This window comes from Psittacula echo, assembly GCF_963264785.1.
Source record: "Psittacula echo genome assembly, chromosome: 26".
Lineage (NCBI taxonomy): Eukaryota > Metazoa > Chordata > Aves > Psittaciformes > Psittacidae > Psittacula > Psittacula echo.
Genome location: NC_137761.1, coordinates 3,030,209 through 3,043,407, shown reverse-complemented (window position 1 = coordinate 3,043,407; position 13,199 = coordinate 3,030,209). Strand labels below are relative to the sequence as shown.

Below are 13,199 nucleotides of genomic sequence, written 5' to 3'. Positions count from 1 at the left end.
CATCCCGGCCGGGGGGCGCCGGGGGCGGTGCCGGGGCGGGGGGAGCCGCGGCCCCTCCCGAGGGGCCGGTCCCTGCCTGGCTTTTAAGCCCCGCACGGCCCCGTGCTCGGGCTGCCGGGCAAGTGCGAGGGACGGCGGCCCCGGCCCCGCGATGCCGCCGCTGCCCGCCTGGCTCTGCTTGGCCGCGCTGCTGCTGCCGCTGCCCGCTCCGGGCGCTGCCGGTCCCTGCCCCCGGGGCTGCCGCTGCCCCCGGGCCGGTTCCGTGCTCTGCAGGGAGCCCGGCACCGTGAGCAGCCTGGAGCGGCTGCTGGGGACCGGCGGCTTCACCGACGTGTGAGTGGGGCTGGGGGTGATGGGACTGGGAGACAGGGCAATAGGGATGGAGGGTGACGGGGATGGGGCTCGGAGTGATGGAGATGGTGGTGGTGATGGGTCTGAGGCGTGTGGTGATGGAGCAATGGAGCTGGGAACGATGGAGCTGGGGGTGATGGGTTTGGGGACAGAGCAAGGGGCCTGGGGGCTGCTGCTGCTGGGGAGATGGGGCTGGGGCTGGGCACCCCGAATGTGACGGTTTGGAGGATCTCTGCTCTTGCCCCTCCTCCTGCGTGGTTTGCAGAGGAGGGTACTGGGGTGGGAGGGGGCGCAGGACCCCCCTGTACAGCCCCGGCCGTGCCGCATTGCCGGGGCTGCCTGCGGCGCTGTCTCCGTGCCTCAGTTTCCCCACGTGCCGGGGATGCTGCATCAGTTCTTTGTTCACTGGGTGGGGACGGGGGTCCCCCAAAAGACCCCCCCTGCCCCATCCCCACGGCCTCATCCACGAGGAACTCCCCCACGAGGGTCACCGTGGAACCCAACCCCTCTCGGTGTGGGTCTGAATCCCCACTTAGCACCTGACAATTCGGGGTTGCAGGAGCAGCGCCCGCTGCCAAAGGGGTTTTCCTTCCCCTCCTGCCTTGGGAACGGGGGAAGGCAGCCGGTGCCTCCCTCACCCTGTGCTGTCTGGCAGCCCCCGGCACGGGGCGTCCTTCGCTGCCCCCCAAACCCCTCCTCTGCCCCCCAGGGTCATTGAGAACCAACGGGCGCTGACGGCCCTGACCCGGGCTGACACCAGGATGCTGCGGGAGCTCCGGAGCCTGTGAGCACCCCGGGAGCGGCGGGGGGGGGGTCCCTGTCCGGGGCCGTGGGGGGAGGCTGGTGCCTGGAGCCTGATCCCGCAGCAGGGAGACAAAGGGGGAGCGCTCCCAGGATGGGGATTCGGGGCTCCCATTGCGGGCGCTCAGCCCTTGCCTCCCGCAGCACCATCTCCAGGTCGGGGCTGCAGCACGTCGCTGACGATGCCTTCCTGGACACCCCCAGGCTGAGCCATGTGTGAGTGTGTCCCCCCCCACACCAGTTCCCTTCCCCATCCCTGCGGGCGCTCAGCCCCGGTGCAGGGTGACCGGATCGATGCTGTCACCGCGCCGGGGAGGGGGGACACACGTGGGGCTCTGCTATTGAATGGGAAACCATCGACCTGGGGAGCTTCTGCCCCCCCCCGGGAGCTCTGTGCTGTCCTGGTGCGGGGGGGACGGGCTCTGTCCTGGGGTGCGTGGGGCTCCCTTCTCGCCTGGACGCCGGTGGCATCGTGGCAGAGGTGGTTTTGCTTGGTCACGGTGTGACCCGGTCCAGGGTGGGGTGATGGAGGACGGGGTCTGTGGTGGGAAGGGGCGGCTGATGGGCTCCATCCCGGCAGGAATCTCTCCTTCAACGCGCTGCAAAGCCTCTCCTGGAAGAGCTTCCAGCATCTGTCCCTGCAGGAGCTGTGAGTGATGGGGAAGGGGGAGATAGGTGCGGAGCATCCCTGCCCGGGGATGCACCCTGCGGTGCCGAGGAGGCAGGGACAGGGCTGGGGATGCAGGGAGAGGGAGGCTCTGACAGCCCCGGTGTGGGGATGGGGACAGGGGTGGCACCTGAGGCATCCGGCTCGGGGCGGGATCAGTGGGACTGGAAATGCGCTCCCGTGGTGAGTCCTTGTCCTCTTCCCTGCCCCATCTCAGCGTCCTGGTGGGGAACCCCTTCAACTGCTCCTGCGGCCTCCGCTGGCTGCAGCTCTGGCACATCGGGAGCCGGCCCGACCTGGGCAACCAGTCCCTGAGCTGCTGGAATGGCTCCGCACTGGTGCCACCGGGCAGCCGGCCCCTGCGAGCCTGCGGTAGGTGCTGGTCCCCCCCTTCCTGAGCTCCCTCTGGGGGGGGGGCACCCGGCCCCGCTCACCCCCCGTGTCCCTCGCAGAGCCCCCGAGCGTCCGCATCGAGCCCCCCGGAGCCGCGCTGCGCCAAGGGGACAGCATCAACCTCACCTGCCTCATCGCGGCCGAGCCGCCGGGCACCGCGGAGTGGCTGCTCCCCGAGGGGGGCCCCGAGCTGCCCGTGGTCACCAAGGCAAGCCAGGGCCACGAGGCTCAACCTCAGCGGGGCACGGCCCTGGCACTGTCCCCCCCATGGCCATGGGGGGGCTGCACGGGGGGGGGGATGTTTGCTCATCCCGGTGCTCCCGCAGCTCTCGGACCAGGAGCTCATCCTGGAGATCAGCAACGTCTCCTCCAGCCTCAACCACAAGGACCTGACGTGCCGGGCAGAGAACGCGGTGGGGCCGGCGGAGGACAGCGTGGTGCTGAACATCACCTGTGAGCAGCCCGAGGGGGCTGGAGCGGGGTCGGGGTGCGGGGTCTGGCTCCGGCACCCATCCTGCTCCGTGTGTCCGTTCCCTTTAGTCCCCCCCGTGATCCTGCTGCTGCACGAGGCCATCCCGCAGCACTTCTGGTGCATCCCGTTCTCCGTGGACGGCAACCCCGCGCCCAGCATCCACTGGCTCTTCAACGGCTCAGACCTGGCCGAGGGGCCCTACATCCACACGCGCATCGTGGAGTACGAGCACAACTCCACGGTGCTGCACGGCTGCCTCCAGCTCAACCGCCCCACGCACGTCAACAACGGCAACTACACCCTCGTGCTCCACAATCCGCTGGGAAGCGCTTCCCGCAGCGTCCAGGGCCGCTTCATGGAGAACCCCTTCAGCTTCAGCCCCGAGGAGCCCATTCCCGGTGGGTGCTGCCCGGGGGCTCCATCTCCTTGGCTCTGTGCGCGGCTCCGGTGGGGCTCAGGTTCCTCAGGGGCGGGAGAAGGGAAGGGCAGGGAATAGCGAGGTTTCCCCCCCTTTGCCTGGGAATAACGAGGTTTTTCCTCCTTTACCTTGGGAGTAACAACGTTTTTCCCCCTTAGCCTGGGAATAGCAAGGTTTTCCTCCTTTGCCTTGGAAATAATGGTTTTTTTCCTCCTTTGCCTGGGAATAACGAGGTTTTTCCTCCTTTGGCTTTGGAATAACGAGGTTTTCTCCCTTCTTTCTCCCGCTGGGCTGCACCAGTGTCTCTGTCTCCACTGGGTGAGTGACGGGTGCTGCAGTGGATACAACCCCTGCCCCAACAGGGCTGATGCTGGGGTACCCCCATCCCTGCGCTGCAGAAGCGTTGCCATCCCGGGTGCCCCCCCCTCACTGGGGCCACCCCATGTGATGGAGCCCCCCTGCCCCACACTCACCCCACACCCTTCTCCCGCCCCAGGGACCAGGAACAGCTCACTGGATGGGCCCGTGGAGACGGCGGATGAGCACGCGTTTGGGGTGAGGGGGTGCTCCGTGGCTGGGGGACCAGGACACCCCAACAAGGGGGGGAGAAAGCCTTAGGGCCCAGCCCGAAGCAGAGCCGAGCAGGATGCGGTGGGGCTGAAGGGCAGCGCTCCTGTGCCTCGGTTTCCCCTGGGCTCTGTGACCGTGACCAAGGCCCTGTCCCCGCTGTGCCCAGGTCTCGGTGGCCGTGGCGCTGGCCGTGTTTGCCTCCCTCTTCCTCTCCCTCATGCTCATTGCACTCAACAAGTGCGGGCGCCGCTCCAAGTTCGGCATCAACCGTGAGTCCCCCCCCCGCCAGGACGGGCAATGGGCACCGGGACACCCAGGGGCTGGGACACAGCGGCAGGGGTGGGGACCACAGCGGGGATGCTCGGGGGGACCAAGGGTAGGGATGCTGATGGGGATGTTGATGAGGACCACAGGCATGGACATTGATGGGGACAATTGGGGGGGATGCTGATGGGGACCAGGGGTGAGCCCGTTGATGGGGACCAGGTTTGGGGGCATTAATGGGGACTTTGGGTGGGGAAGTTGTGGGGGACGTTGATGGGGACCACTGGGGGGGACTCTGATGGGGACCATAGCGGATGCTGGCCCCCCCCGGCAGCACAGGCAGCAGCTGCTAATTCACTCCTGGAATAGATTCAGTCTCTAAATGGGTTTGATGGGGCTGCCTGGCCCCCAGGGGCCGGCCGGGCCGAGGGGATGCTCGGCAGAGCCTGGCATTGGCAGCACCGGCTGGGGGGGGGCCCGTGGGGGACCCCCCCAATGGCCTTGTCTTTGTCCCTGCAAGGCTCGGCCGTGCTGGCCCAAGAGGACGACCTGGCCATGTCGCTGCACTTCATGAACCTGGGCAGCAGCCCCTTGTCCTCGGCCGAGAGCAAGCTGGAGGGGCTGAAGAGCAACTTCATCGAGAACCCCCAGTACTTCTGTGACGCCTGTAAGGGCTGGAAGGGGGGGAACCCCAAGAGCATCCTCCCAGTGCCTCACCCTGGTGCAGGGGGGGCACTGACGGGCCGGGGTCCCCCCCAGGCGTGCACCACGTGCAGCGTCGGGACATTGTGCTCAAGTGGGAGCTGGGGGAAGGCGCCTTCGGGAAGGTTTTCTTGGCCGAGTGCTACAACCTCCTCCCGGAGCAGGAGAAGATGCTGGTGGCTGTGAAGGTGAGGGTGGGGGGGGGGTGATGCCGATGCTGCTGGGGGTGTCTATGGGGGGTGTTTGATGCCGCGTCCCCGCAGGCGCTGAAGGAGGTGACGGAAAGCGCCCGCCTGGACTTCCAGCGCGAGGCCGAGCTGCTGACGGTGCTGCAGCACGAGCACATCGTCAAGTTCTACGGCGTCTGCACCGAGGGCGAGCCCCTCATCATGGTCTTTGAGTACATGAAGCACGGGGACCTCAACCGCTTCCTCAGGTGGGCCTGGGGGGGGGGGGTCGCAGGCCCCCCCCCTTTCCTTGGCCGCTCCATCAGCGCTGCCAGCCTGCTCCCTGCTAATGCAGCCCTCCTTGCAATATTGATTAGATTAGCTGTCTGAGAGGCTCAAATAGAGAGAGATTGGCCATCAGCTGGAATGAGCAGAGACTTTTCGATTGCCCCCCCAGGTATTGCTGCTAGACGGGGGGGGGGGGGGGTTGGAGCTGCCAGAGGCATCGCTTTAGTGGCCGCGCTGAGCTCTGAGACGTGGCTGCTGTGATTATCGTTATGGGAGTTGGCATTAATGGTTGTGCCGAGCAGAACCCCCCCAGCTCCCGCTGTCAGCAGCGCTCGGCATCAAAAGGCAGAGCTGCTGGATGCGGCCCCCGTGCCCCCCGTTCGCACCCCGGCAGCCTCTGTGCGTGCCAGGGAGCCGGGGAATGCTTTGGGATGGAGGGAGCTCAAAGCTCCACAGGCAGGGGCACCGTCCCCTGGCAGCTCCATGGCGCATCCTTCCCGGCACTGCTCCTTTACCCCCCCCTTTCCCCCCGTGCCCCATGGCTGGTTCCCGGCTCCGAGCAGCCCCTGTGCCCGGCAGGTCCCACGGCCCCGATGCCAAGATGCTGGAGCAGGGGCGGGGGCAGCCCTGCGGGCCGCTGACGCTGAGCCGCATGCTGCAGATCGCCACGCAGATCGCCTCGGGCATGGTCTACCTCGCCTCGCTCCACTTCGTGCACCGGGACCTGGCCACCCGCAACTGCCTGGTGGGCCAAGACCTGGTGGTGAAGATCGGGGACTTCGGAATGTCCCGGGATATCTACAGCACCGACTACTACCGGGTGAGCCGGGGGCTCCGCTCCCATCCCCAGCCCGTGTCCATCCGTGCTCAATCACAGCAGCTCAGTCTGGGGTGGGGCAGAGGCACCTTAAAGCTCATCCAGTTCCATGGGCACCTTCCATTAGAGCAGGGAGCTCCAGCCTGGCCTTGAACACTGCCAGGGATGGGCACCCTCAGTGTTCAACCCGTTCTAATCGGAGGCACATTTGGGGGCTTGACGGGGGGCAAACGGGGGGTCCCTGCCCCACTGATGGCCCCACTGCGGGTAGGTGGGGGGCAGGACCATGCTGCCCATCCGCTGGATGCCCCCCGAGAGCATCCTCTACCGTAAGTTCACCACCGAGAGCGATATCTGGAGCTTCGGTGTCGTGCTCTGGGAGATCTTCACCTACGGGAAGCAGCCCTGGTACCAGCTCTCCAACACCGAGGTGGGTGACGGGGGGGGGCAGAGGATGGTGTCAGAGCCCCGGGGGGGGGGGTGTTATTCCATCTCCATCCCGTATTCCCACAGGCCATCGAGTGCATCACGCAGGGCCGGGAGCTGGAGCGGCCCCGCACATGCCCCTCCGAGGTGTACTCCATCATGCAGAGCTGCTGGCAACGGGAGCCCCAGCAGCGCCGGCCCATCAAGGACATCCACAGCCAGCTCCAAGCCCTTGTCAAGACCCCCCCCATCTACCTGGACATCCTGGGCTGAGGGGGGACCCTCTGCTCCCTGCTGCCCCCTGCCCCGCTGCCTCCCGCCCAATGGATCCCCCTGGGCTGATGCTCCAAGGGAGGGGAGAGAGGAACGAAACCTTATTTATAGTGGAAAATGCCCTTCCCACCGCCCCGGGGGGCTGCAGGGCTGGGCTGGGGGCCCCCCAAGGCTGATGGGGCAGAGCTGAGAGCCCCCAGCACAGGCTTGGGGCCATTGGTGGTGGTGGGGGCTCAGCTCTAAGGGGGGTGGTTTGGGCACCCGGCGGCTCAGCTGCTCCTTCATCCCGGTCCCTGGCTGATGGGATGCTCCACTCCGCAGCACAACCGGTCCATAATAAAGCTGTCCGGCTCCCCCCGCACTGGGACCCGCTGGCTCCGGGTGGGATTGGAGCGGGTTTGGGGGAAAAAGAGGGAGGTTTTGGAGCAAGGGGTCTGTGGTGCGGGGAGAGGATGTGTCCGGGATGCAGGGATGATGTGTGCCCGGGGTGCAGGGATGATGTGTGTCTGGGGTGCAGGGATGATGTCCCTGTCCACAGATGCAGAGAGAGAGCCATGGGGCTCAGCATCCCTCCAGGATGCTCTTGCCATTCCTCAGCCGGGTGCCTGGGTCCCGTTGCCAGCAGGCCCAGGGGGATGGATAGGACTCCACGGCACAAAGCCAAAGGATGAAGCCCCCCCTTCCCCACAGCCCTCATTGGAGCCAGGGGGTTATCACATGCCCTGTAGCATCCACTCCATCATCCCCCTTCGGGCTCTCCGGCCGCCTTGGTAATGGTCGAGACCTGGATCTGACCGTAATGGAGCTGAATTGATTCCATCTGGCTCATTAGGCCGGGCCTGGCAGCTCTTTTGTTACCCACCACGACCCGAGATAAGCAGGAGGAAAGGGGGGGGGGCGGAGGGGAAACTGAGGCAGAGGCGAGCAGGAGCGAAGGGGCTCAGGACCCCACGCGGCTGGGGCTGGATGGAGGAGCCCCAGCCCCTGTGCTCCATCCCCAGTCCCCGCAGTGGGGCTGGACCCGGCTCCAAGCCCTCTCCCTGTGCCGTGTGGAGCTGCTGTGAGCAGGATGTGAGCCCCGTGGAGCACAGCGCTGCCGCCCGAGCCCCCCCCTCCTCCTTGGGGTCCCTCCTGCCCTGTTCCTCTGCTGATTTATGGCCTCTTTCCCCTCTTATCTCATTTGAGGAAGGAACAAGATTAAAACCTTTGAGCTTCTCCAGCCCCGCCGCGGCTCTGCCGCAGAGCAGCGCCCCGGAACGGCCCCGGTGCGAGCGGTGCCCCCCTGCCTCGGTTCCCCTTTGGGGGGTCAGGGAAGGGTTAAGCTCCCTCCAGCCCCGCTCCCCGAGGGCTCCTGTGCTCATTGATCCCCCCCCCGGCTCCTCCCGCCGCCGTTTCTCGGTGTCGGGCTCCGGGGGGAGCTGTAATGGACTCGCAATGAGGTAATTAACGGCTCCGCTCCCGCCCGCCCCGCGGCCCCGAGAACGAGGGGTAACGGGGGGGGGGGGGGGCGGGCTGGCCCCGTTCTGGGGTGCGGGGGGTCCATGGCCGCATCCTGCACAAGGAGGTCCCGACCCACCCCGGTGCTGCCGGCGAGGACCCCACTGAGGCTGGGTCTGCTCCGAGCATCCCTAAAGGCATCCCCGCTGTGTGCTTTGGGGGCATTGGGGATGCAGCGTGAGCGCTGCCCGGCCCCACACAGCCCCTGCCTGCCCCCTAAGTGCACTTGGGGGTCCCGGTCCAGCATCGCGACGCTGGGGCGCAGCTGCAGCGTCCCCAAGCCCCATTTCCCCTGCCCTGGGGACACCTTAAAGAGCAGCAGCCAATGGGGGGGTCACTTCCACCCCCCCGGGAAGCGCCCTTTTGGAGTGGCCACAGCGGACCCACAGCTGCAGGTGGGTTCGATCCTAATGGAGCCCTGGGATGGGTGGGAAGGAGCCGCGCTGGGATGTGGGAATCATTCCGAGTGATTAGAGCTATTACTGTAACGAGGAGAAGCGATTAATGGCGCCTTGACAGCACTTGAGGCTGGATAATGCACTGTGCTCACTGGGCTGCCAGGATGGGGGGCCCAGCGTGGCAGGGGATCCCGGGATTTATATGGGATGCATGGGCAGGAGCCCGGGATACAGGTTAATAGGGGTGATGGATGGCTGAGGGCTCCAGGGTATGAGGGTGATGTTCAGCCAGGGGCAGCCCAGGATGGAGTGTGGGATGCAGGGGTGATAGGTGGCTGGGATCTGGGGATGCAGGGATAACATGCGCCTCGGGTGTTGGGATGCAGGAACGATGTGCACCTGAGATGCTGGGATGCCAGGATTAAGTGTCCAGGATGATCCTGGGATGACGCGTGCTTGGGATGCAGGGAAGGGAATGCTCAGCTCCCAGTGCCTAAAGGGCCCACAGGAAACCCATGGGGGGGTTTGCAAGGGGCTGGAGGGACAGGACACAACAAAAATCCACTTTATTTGGTCAAAGCCAAGCCCGTGCTGGAGCCCAAGCCCCAGCGCATCCCCCAGTGCCAGGGGCCCTCTGCCACCCCCCTGAGCAGCCACAGAGCTCCTTGTCCACAGCCTCCTGCACCCGGATGCCGGCTCCGAGCCCAGGCTGCAGCTGAGTCAGAGCAGGACCCCACTGAGCTCAAGCCACTGCTTGAGCCCTCCCCAGGGCCAGCACAGCACCACAGGCTGCAAAGCTGGCACCAGTGGGTTTATCCCTTGGGAATCAGCTCAAGGAATCCCTGATCAGCTCCGTCCAGTCCCTTCTCTTGGCTGGGTGGAGCAGGAGCAGAGGGGGAGCAATGGGATGAGGATTGGGATGGAGGGAGCCAGGATGTGGGCAACTGTAACAGGCACCCTGAGCCTGGGATGAAGGGGAGGGCACCAAGGGGAGGGCAGAGGAGCCCCTGCAGCAGCCAAAGGTGGTCCTGGGGGTCCCTCGGGGCTCACCCCGCTCAGTTGATGGGCTCGTACTCGGAGTAGCGCTGCCTCCGGGCGCAGAGGAGCACGCAGCCGCCCAGCAGCAGCAGCAGCACCGGGGTGCCCAGCGCCACGGCCACGATGGAGATGATGAGGGGGGAGAAGGTGTCCTGGGGGGGCTGCCCGAAGCCCAGCAGCGCCGACCTGCAGCGGGGAGGAGACAAATCCCACTCTGAGACCCCCCCCTGCAGCACCAGGGGCTTGAAGTGAGCTTGAACACTGCCAGGGATGGGGCAGCTCCTGTGGGCACCCTGCAGGGAGCAGAACTCGCCCCTCACCAGCTCAGGTACCGCTTCTCCTCGTAAACCTTCCCCTCCTCTCCCCCAAAGGAGATGTTGACGGCGCTGATGCTGTAGCTGCTGCCGGCCCCGTCCCCGAAGTAGGCACGGACGAGGCTGGACATGGGCAGGCTCCCGTTGGCCGCTTGCAGCCCCTGGGAGCGGCAGCGGATCCGGTCCTCAAGCCGGGGGCTCCGGGAGCCGTAGGCCGTCGCCTTCCACTGCAGGAAGCTCCGTGCGGAGCTCTCATTCCGGGCCTGGGCTGCCAGGGAGAGCACCTGGAGCAGGGCGAGAGCCGCGCGGTGAGCGCAGGGCGGGCTCCCGGCCCCGGTGTCCTCAGCCCAGGCTCACCTCGAAGACGGCCGGGGTGTACTCGTCATCGATGGAGCGCAGCACCCGCAGCGCCGGCGCCAGCCCCGGCTCCTCCACCGCCGCCAGCTCCAGCACGAAGCGGGAGCCGTTGCCCCGCGGGGCCACCCCGTCCAGGACAAACTCCACCTTGGAGCTGTTTGCTGTGTGCAGGAGGCTGGGCAGGGCCTCGTCGCGGCCGCCGGCCTCGTAGGCTGTGACCTGCGGGGACACGGAGCTGCGGCACCGCGCGGGGACGTCCCCGCTCCAGGACACAGCGTTGGAGCGCATCCCAGTGCGGCGTGGGCCCATCCCAAGGACGTACCCGGAAGGCCAGGCTGCCATTGGAGAAGCTGCCACTGGGATCAGCAGCCGGGACCCCGGAGAACTCGGCCGTCAGCGCTGTGTGGTTCAGGGTGCGATTGATGCTGGCCCAGGAGAAGGCGGAGAGGTCGTACGTGGGGTAGAAAAGCTCCTCCTGGGCTCCGGCCTGGCTGTACTCGAACACCTCAGGGAGAAGGAAAAGGAGAGGGGATGGGAGCCGTTACCGGGTGCTGAGGATTCAGGGAATCAACCATGGAAAAGCCCTCTCAGCTCAGCCAGTCCCAGCTGCCAAGGCCACCACTGCCCCATGGCACTGAGGGGGTGTGAGCACCTCCAGGGCCGGTGCCTGCAGCCCTGCCCTGGGCAGCCTGGTCCAGTGGGGCAGGAATGGGGCCTCAGCTCCATCTAAACCTGCCCTGGTGCAGCTTGAGGCCGGTTCCACTTGTCCCATCCCTTGGGAGCAGAGCCCAGGCCCCTCCTGCTGTGCTCCGGGAGCTGCCGCGCACGGGGCTGGGAGCAGAAGGAGCCCCCGGCGGAGCTGCCTTGGCCAGGACTCGCTGGGGAAGCGGCTCCCGCTCTGCCCCCCCCCGGCGCGGCCGTACCTTGGTGAAGACAACGGCAGCCGCGTGGGTGACGCTGCCGGGGGGCTCGATCCAGACGGCGCCGGCGGGGGCAGGCGAGAGGAGCCGGGTCCAGTCGATGCCCAGGGCGCTGGTGCTGCTCCGGGTCGCCAGCAGCAGCACGGCGGGGCCGCCGATGCTGCTCCACACGTAGTGCAGGGTGTCCGCGGCGCCCACCGCCCGCACGTGCAGCAGGTTCACGGAGGAGCCGTTCCAGCCGGGGTTGTACTGCAGGGACACCTGCGGGGAGCGGCGGCTCTCACACGGGCTCCGTGTCCGCTGCTCCCCCAGCCCCGGTCCCGGTCCCGCTCACCCGCCTCCCGCCGCCGGCCCCGGCCGCCACCACCGGTAGCAGCAGCAGCAGCGCCACGGCCGCCGCCATGTTGCGAGCGCAGCCGCTCACGTGACCGCGCGGCCACCGCGCCCTTAAAGGGGCCGCCGCCCTTTCAAAAGCACCGTGGCAGGGGGGCCTGGCTCCTGTCCCCGGCCCAGGGCCCATGAACCAGCGCAAGGGGCAGGTTTCTACCCCTCCTTCCCCATTTAATCCCCAAGGCAGTGAAATGACGTGATTTGGGTTCATTTCCCAGGCAAACCGCGGCTTCCAGAGCCTCCCATGGCCCCCGGAGCAGGGCACGGAGCCCCCTCCCCACCGGTTGCGTTTGCATCGCGGACAAGGGGGATGGAGGCACTTCCCTGCGCGGGGGCTGGGACATGGAATGGGATCCAGGAGGAGCCGCGGCTGCCCCGGCCCCGGGCAGCTCCGCGCTGCCACCAGCAAGCGCCGCCGCTGCGCTTTGCTGCCCGCGATAGGCAACGGCCGGGATGGACCCGCCGGGATTCGCGAGTGTTCCTCGGGAGAACCTCCCATGGCTCCGTGGAGCCCGGACCCCGACGGAGCAGGAAGCTCCCGGCTTATCCTGGGAAATCATTCCATGAGCAAAGCACTGAGGTGGAAGAGTACCCAGGCGGGTGATGCTGCTTAGTATAGCTATAATAATAGATAATATATCTATTATCCTGTATGAATATCTAGAACCCCTATAATTAATACTATAGAATGATATTATAATGGAATATTACGATAAATTCCATAAATAGAATAGAAACCCTATCAATCCCCACCAAACGCCTGTAAGACCACGAGGTTTTATCCTTCCTGGACACATCACCTTGGAATTCTACCTCTGCATCACCTCCATAGGGATAATGGGATTTCCCAGGGAGAGGATGGATTTCAGCCTCAGGCTGGGACCGTCGGGCCCCTTCCCTTGCTGCTCGCGTTGCTTCGTGCGTGTTTGCCTGCGTGAAGTGAAACTGCCTTGAACGTGAGTCACACATGGAAAAGATAAGAGATCACGGGGGGGGGGGGGGCCAGCAGCCTATGGGGCCCATTGAGCTGGTGCCCCATGTCCCATAGGGACACCGATGGGGACAGGCCACGCCTCGCACTGCGCTGCTCGGGGACACCCCCGCGGCCATGGGGCAGCCTCAATGGGATCTGGGGCTGGGCCAAGTGGGGCAGGGCTGGAACCTTGTGTCCTGCCAGCACATTCCTGCCTGAGTCACCGCTGGATCCCGCCCAGGCAGGAGCGTGCCCCAGCCCCATTGCACCCCGCAGCCCCACGGCAACCCCACTGAACCCCATAGCCCCACAACAGCCCCATTGCACCCCACAGCCCCGTGGCAGCCCCACTGAACCCCACAGCCCCGTGGCAGCCCCATAGAACCCCACAGCCCCACGGCAGCCCCACTGCACCCCCCCCCACATGTGTGTGCTCAAACCCCCCCCACCCCATCATGGAAAAGACCTTTCAGCTCCTGGAGCCCAACCACAACCCCCCCCCAGTGTGCTCCTCCCCCCCCATCCTGCTCTCCCCAAGCCCCCCAACACCCTGTGCCCACGCTCCCATGTCCAGGGGTGTCCCCATGCACCAAACACCCCATAACCCTCACCAGGGCGCTGAGGGCACCGAGGCACGGGGGGGGGGGGGGTTCGATACCTCCCTGGTGTCACCCCATGGCTGGGGGGGGCCGGACCGGACGCC

General features: G+C 66.3%; 2 protein-coding genes across 2 annotated transcripts; one reads left to right on the top strand and one right to left on the bottom strand.

The window, feature by feature from the left end:
• Window positions 1-151: 151 nt before the first annotated feature.
• Window positions 152-6,609, top strand: NTRK1 (neurotrophic receptor tyrosine kinase 1; the record flags this gene model as incomplete). The annotated part of the gene is made up of 17 exons (XM_080634894.1): window positions 152-333; window positions 1,061-1,135; window positions 1,297-1,368; window positions 1,733-1,801; window positions 2,037-2,191; window positions 2,272-2,420; window positions 2,539-2,665; window positions 2,753-3,082; window positions 3,403-3,420; window positions 3,599-3,657; window positions 3,839-3,941; window positions 4,457-4,603; window positions 4,696-4,826; window positions 4,902-5,074; window positions 5,673-5,913; window positions 6,182-6,340; window positions 6,424-6,609. 17 exons carry the CDS (start codon window positions 152-154, stop codon window positions 6,607-6,609), a joined length of 2,376 nt encoding a protein of 791 aa, XP_080491020.1.
• Window positions 6,610-9,046: 2,437 nt separating this feature from the next.
• GLMP (glycosylated lysosomal membrane protein) lies at window positions 9,047-12,264 on the bottom strand. The gene is made up of 6 exons (XM_080635087.1): window positions 11,468-12,264; window positions 11,137-11,394; window positions 10,536-10,718; window positions 10,214-10,432; window positions 9,863-10,140; window positions 9,047-9,728 (listed from the first exon to the last, which is right to left on the bottom strand). The coding sequence occupies exons 1-6, from the start codon at window positions 12,020-12,022 to the stop codon at window positions 9,560-9,562; spliced, it is 1,662 nt and encodes a 553-aa protein (XP_080491213.1). The 5' UTR covers window positions 12,023-12,264; the 3' UTR covers window positions 9,047-9,559.
• Between the last annotated feature and the right edge of the window lie 935 nt (window positions 12,265-13,199).

What these genes read in the sequence shown, in the direction of transcription:
- GLMP (XM_080635087.1), bottom strand. Translation starts at nt 12,022, where the DNA reads ATGGGAGGTTCTCCCGAGGAACACTCGCGAATCCCGGCGGGTCCATCC. An exon ending in CTGCCGTTGTCTTCACCAAG is followed by an intron (nt 10,719 to 11,136) that starts GTACGGCCGCGC and finishes CTTCTCCCTGAG; the next exon opens with GTGTTCGAGTACAGCCAGGC. An exon ending in ACACCCCGGCCGTCTTCGAG is followed by an intron (nt 10,141 to 10,213) that starts GTGAGCCTGGGC and finishes GCCCTGCTCCAG; the next exon opens with GTGCTCTCCCTGGCAGCCCA.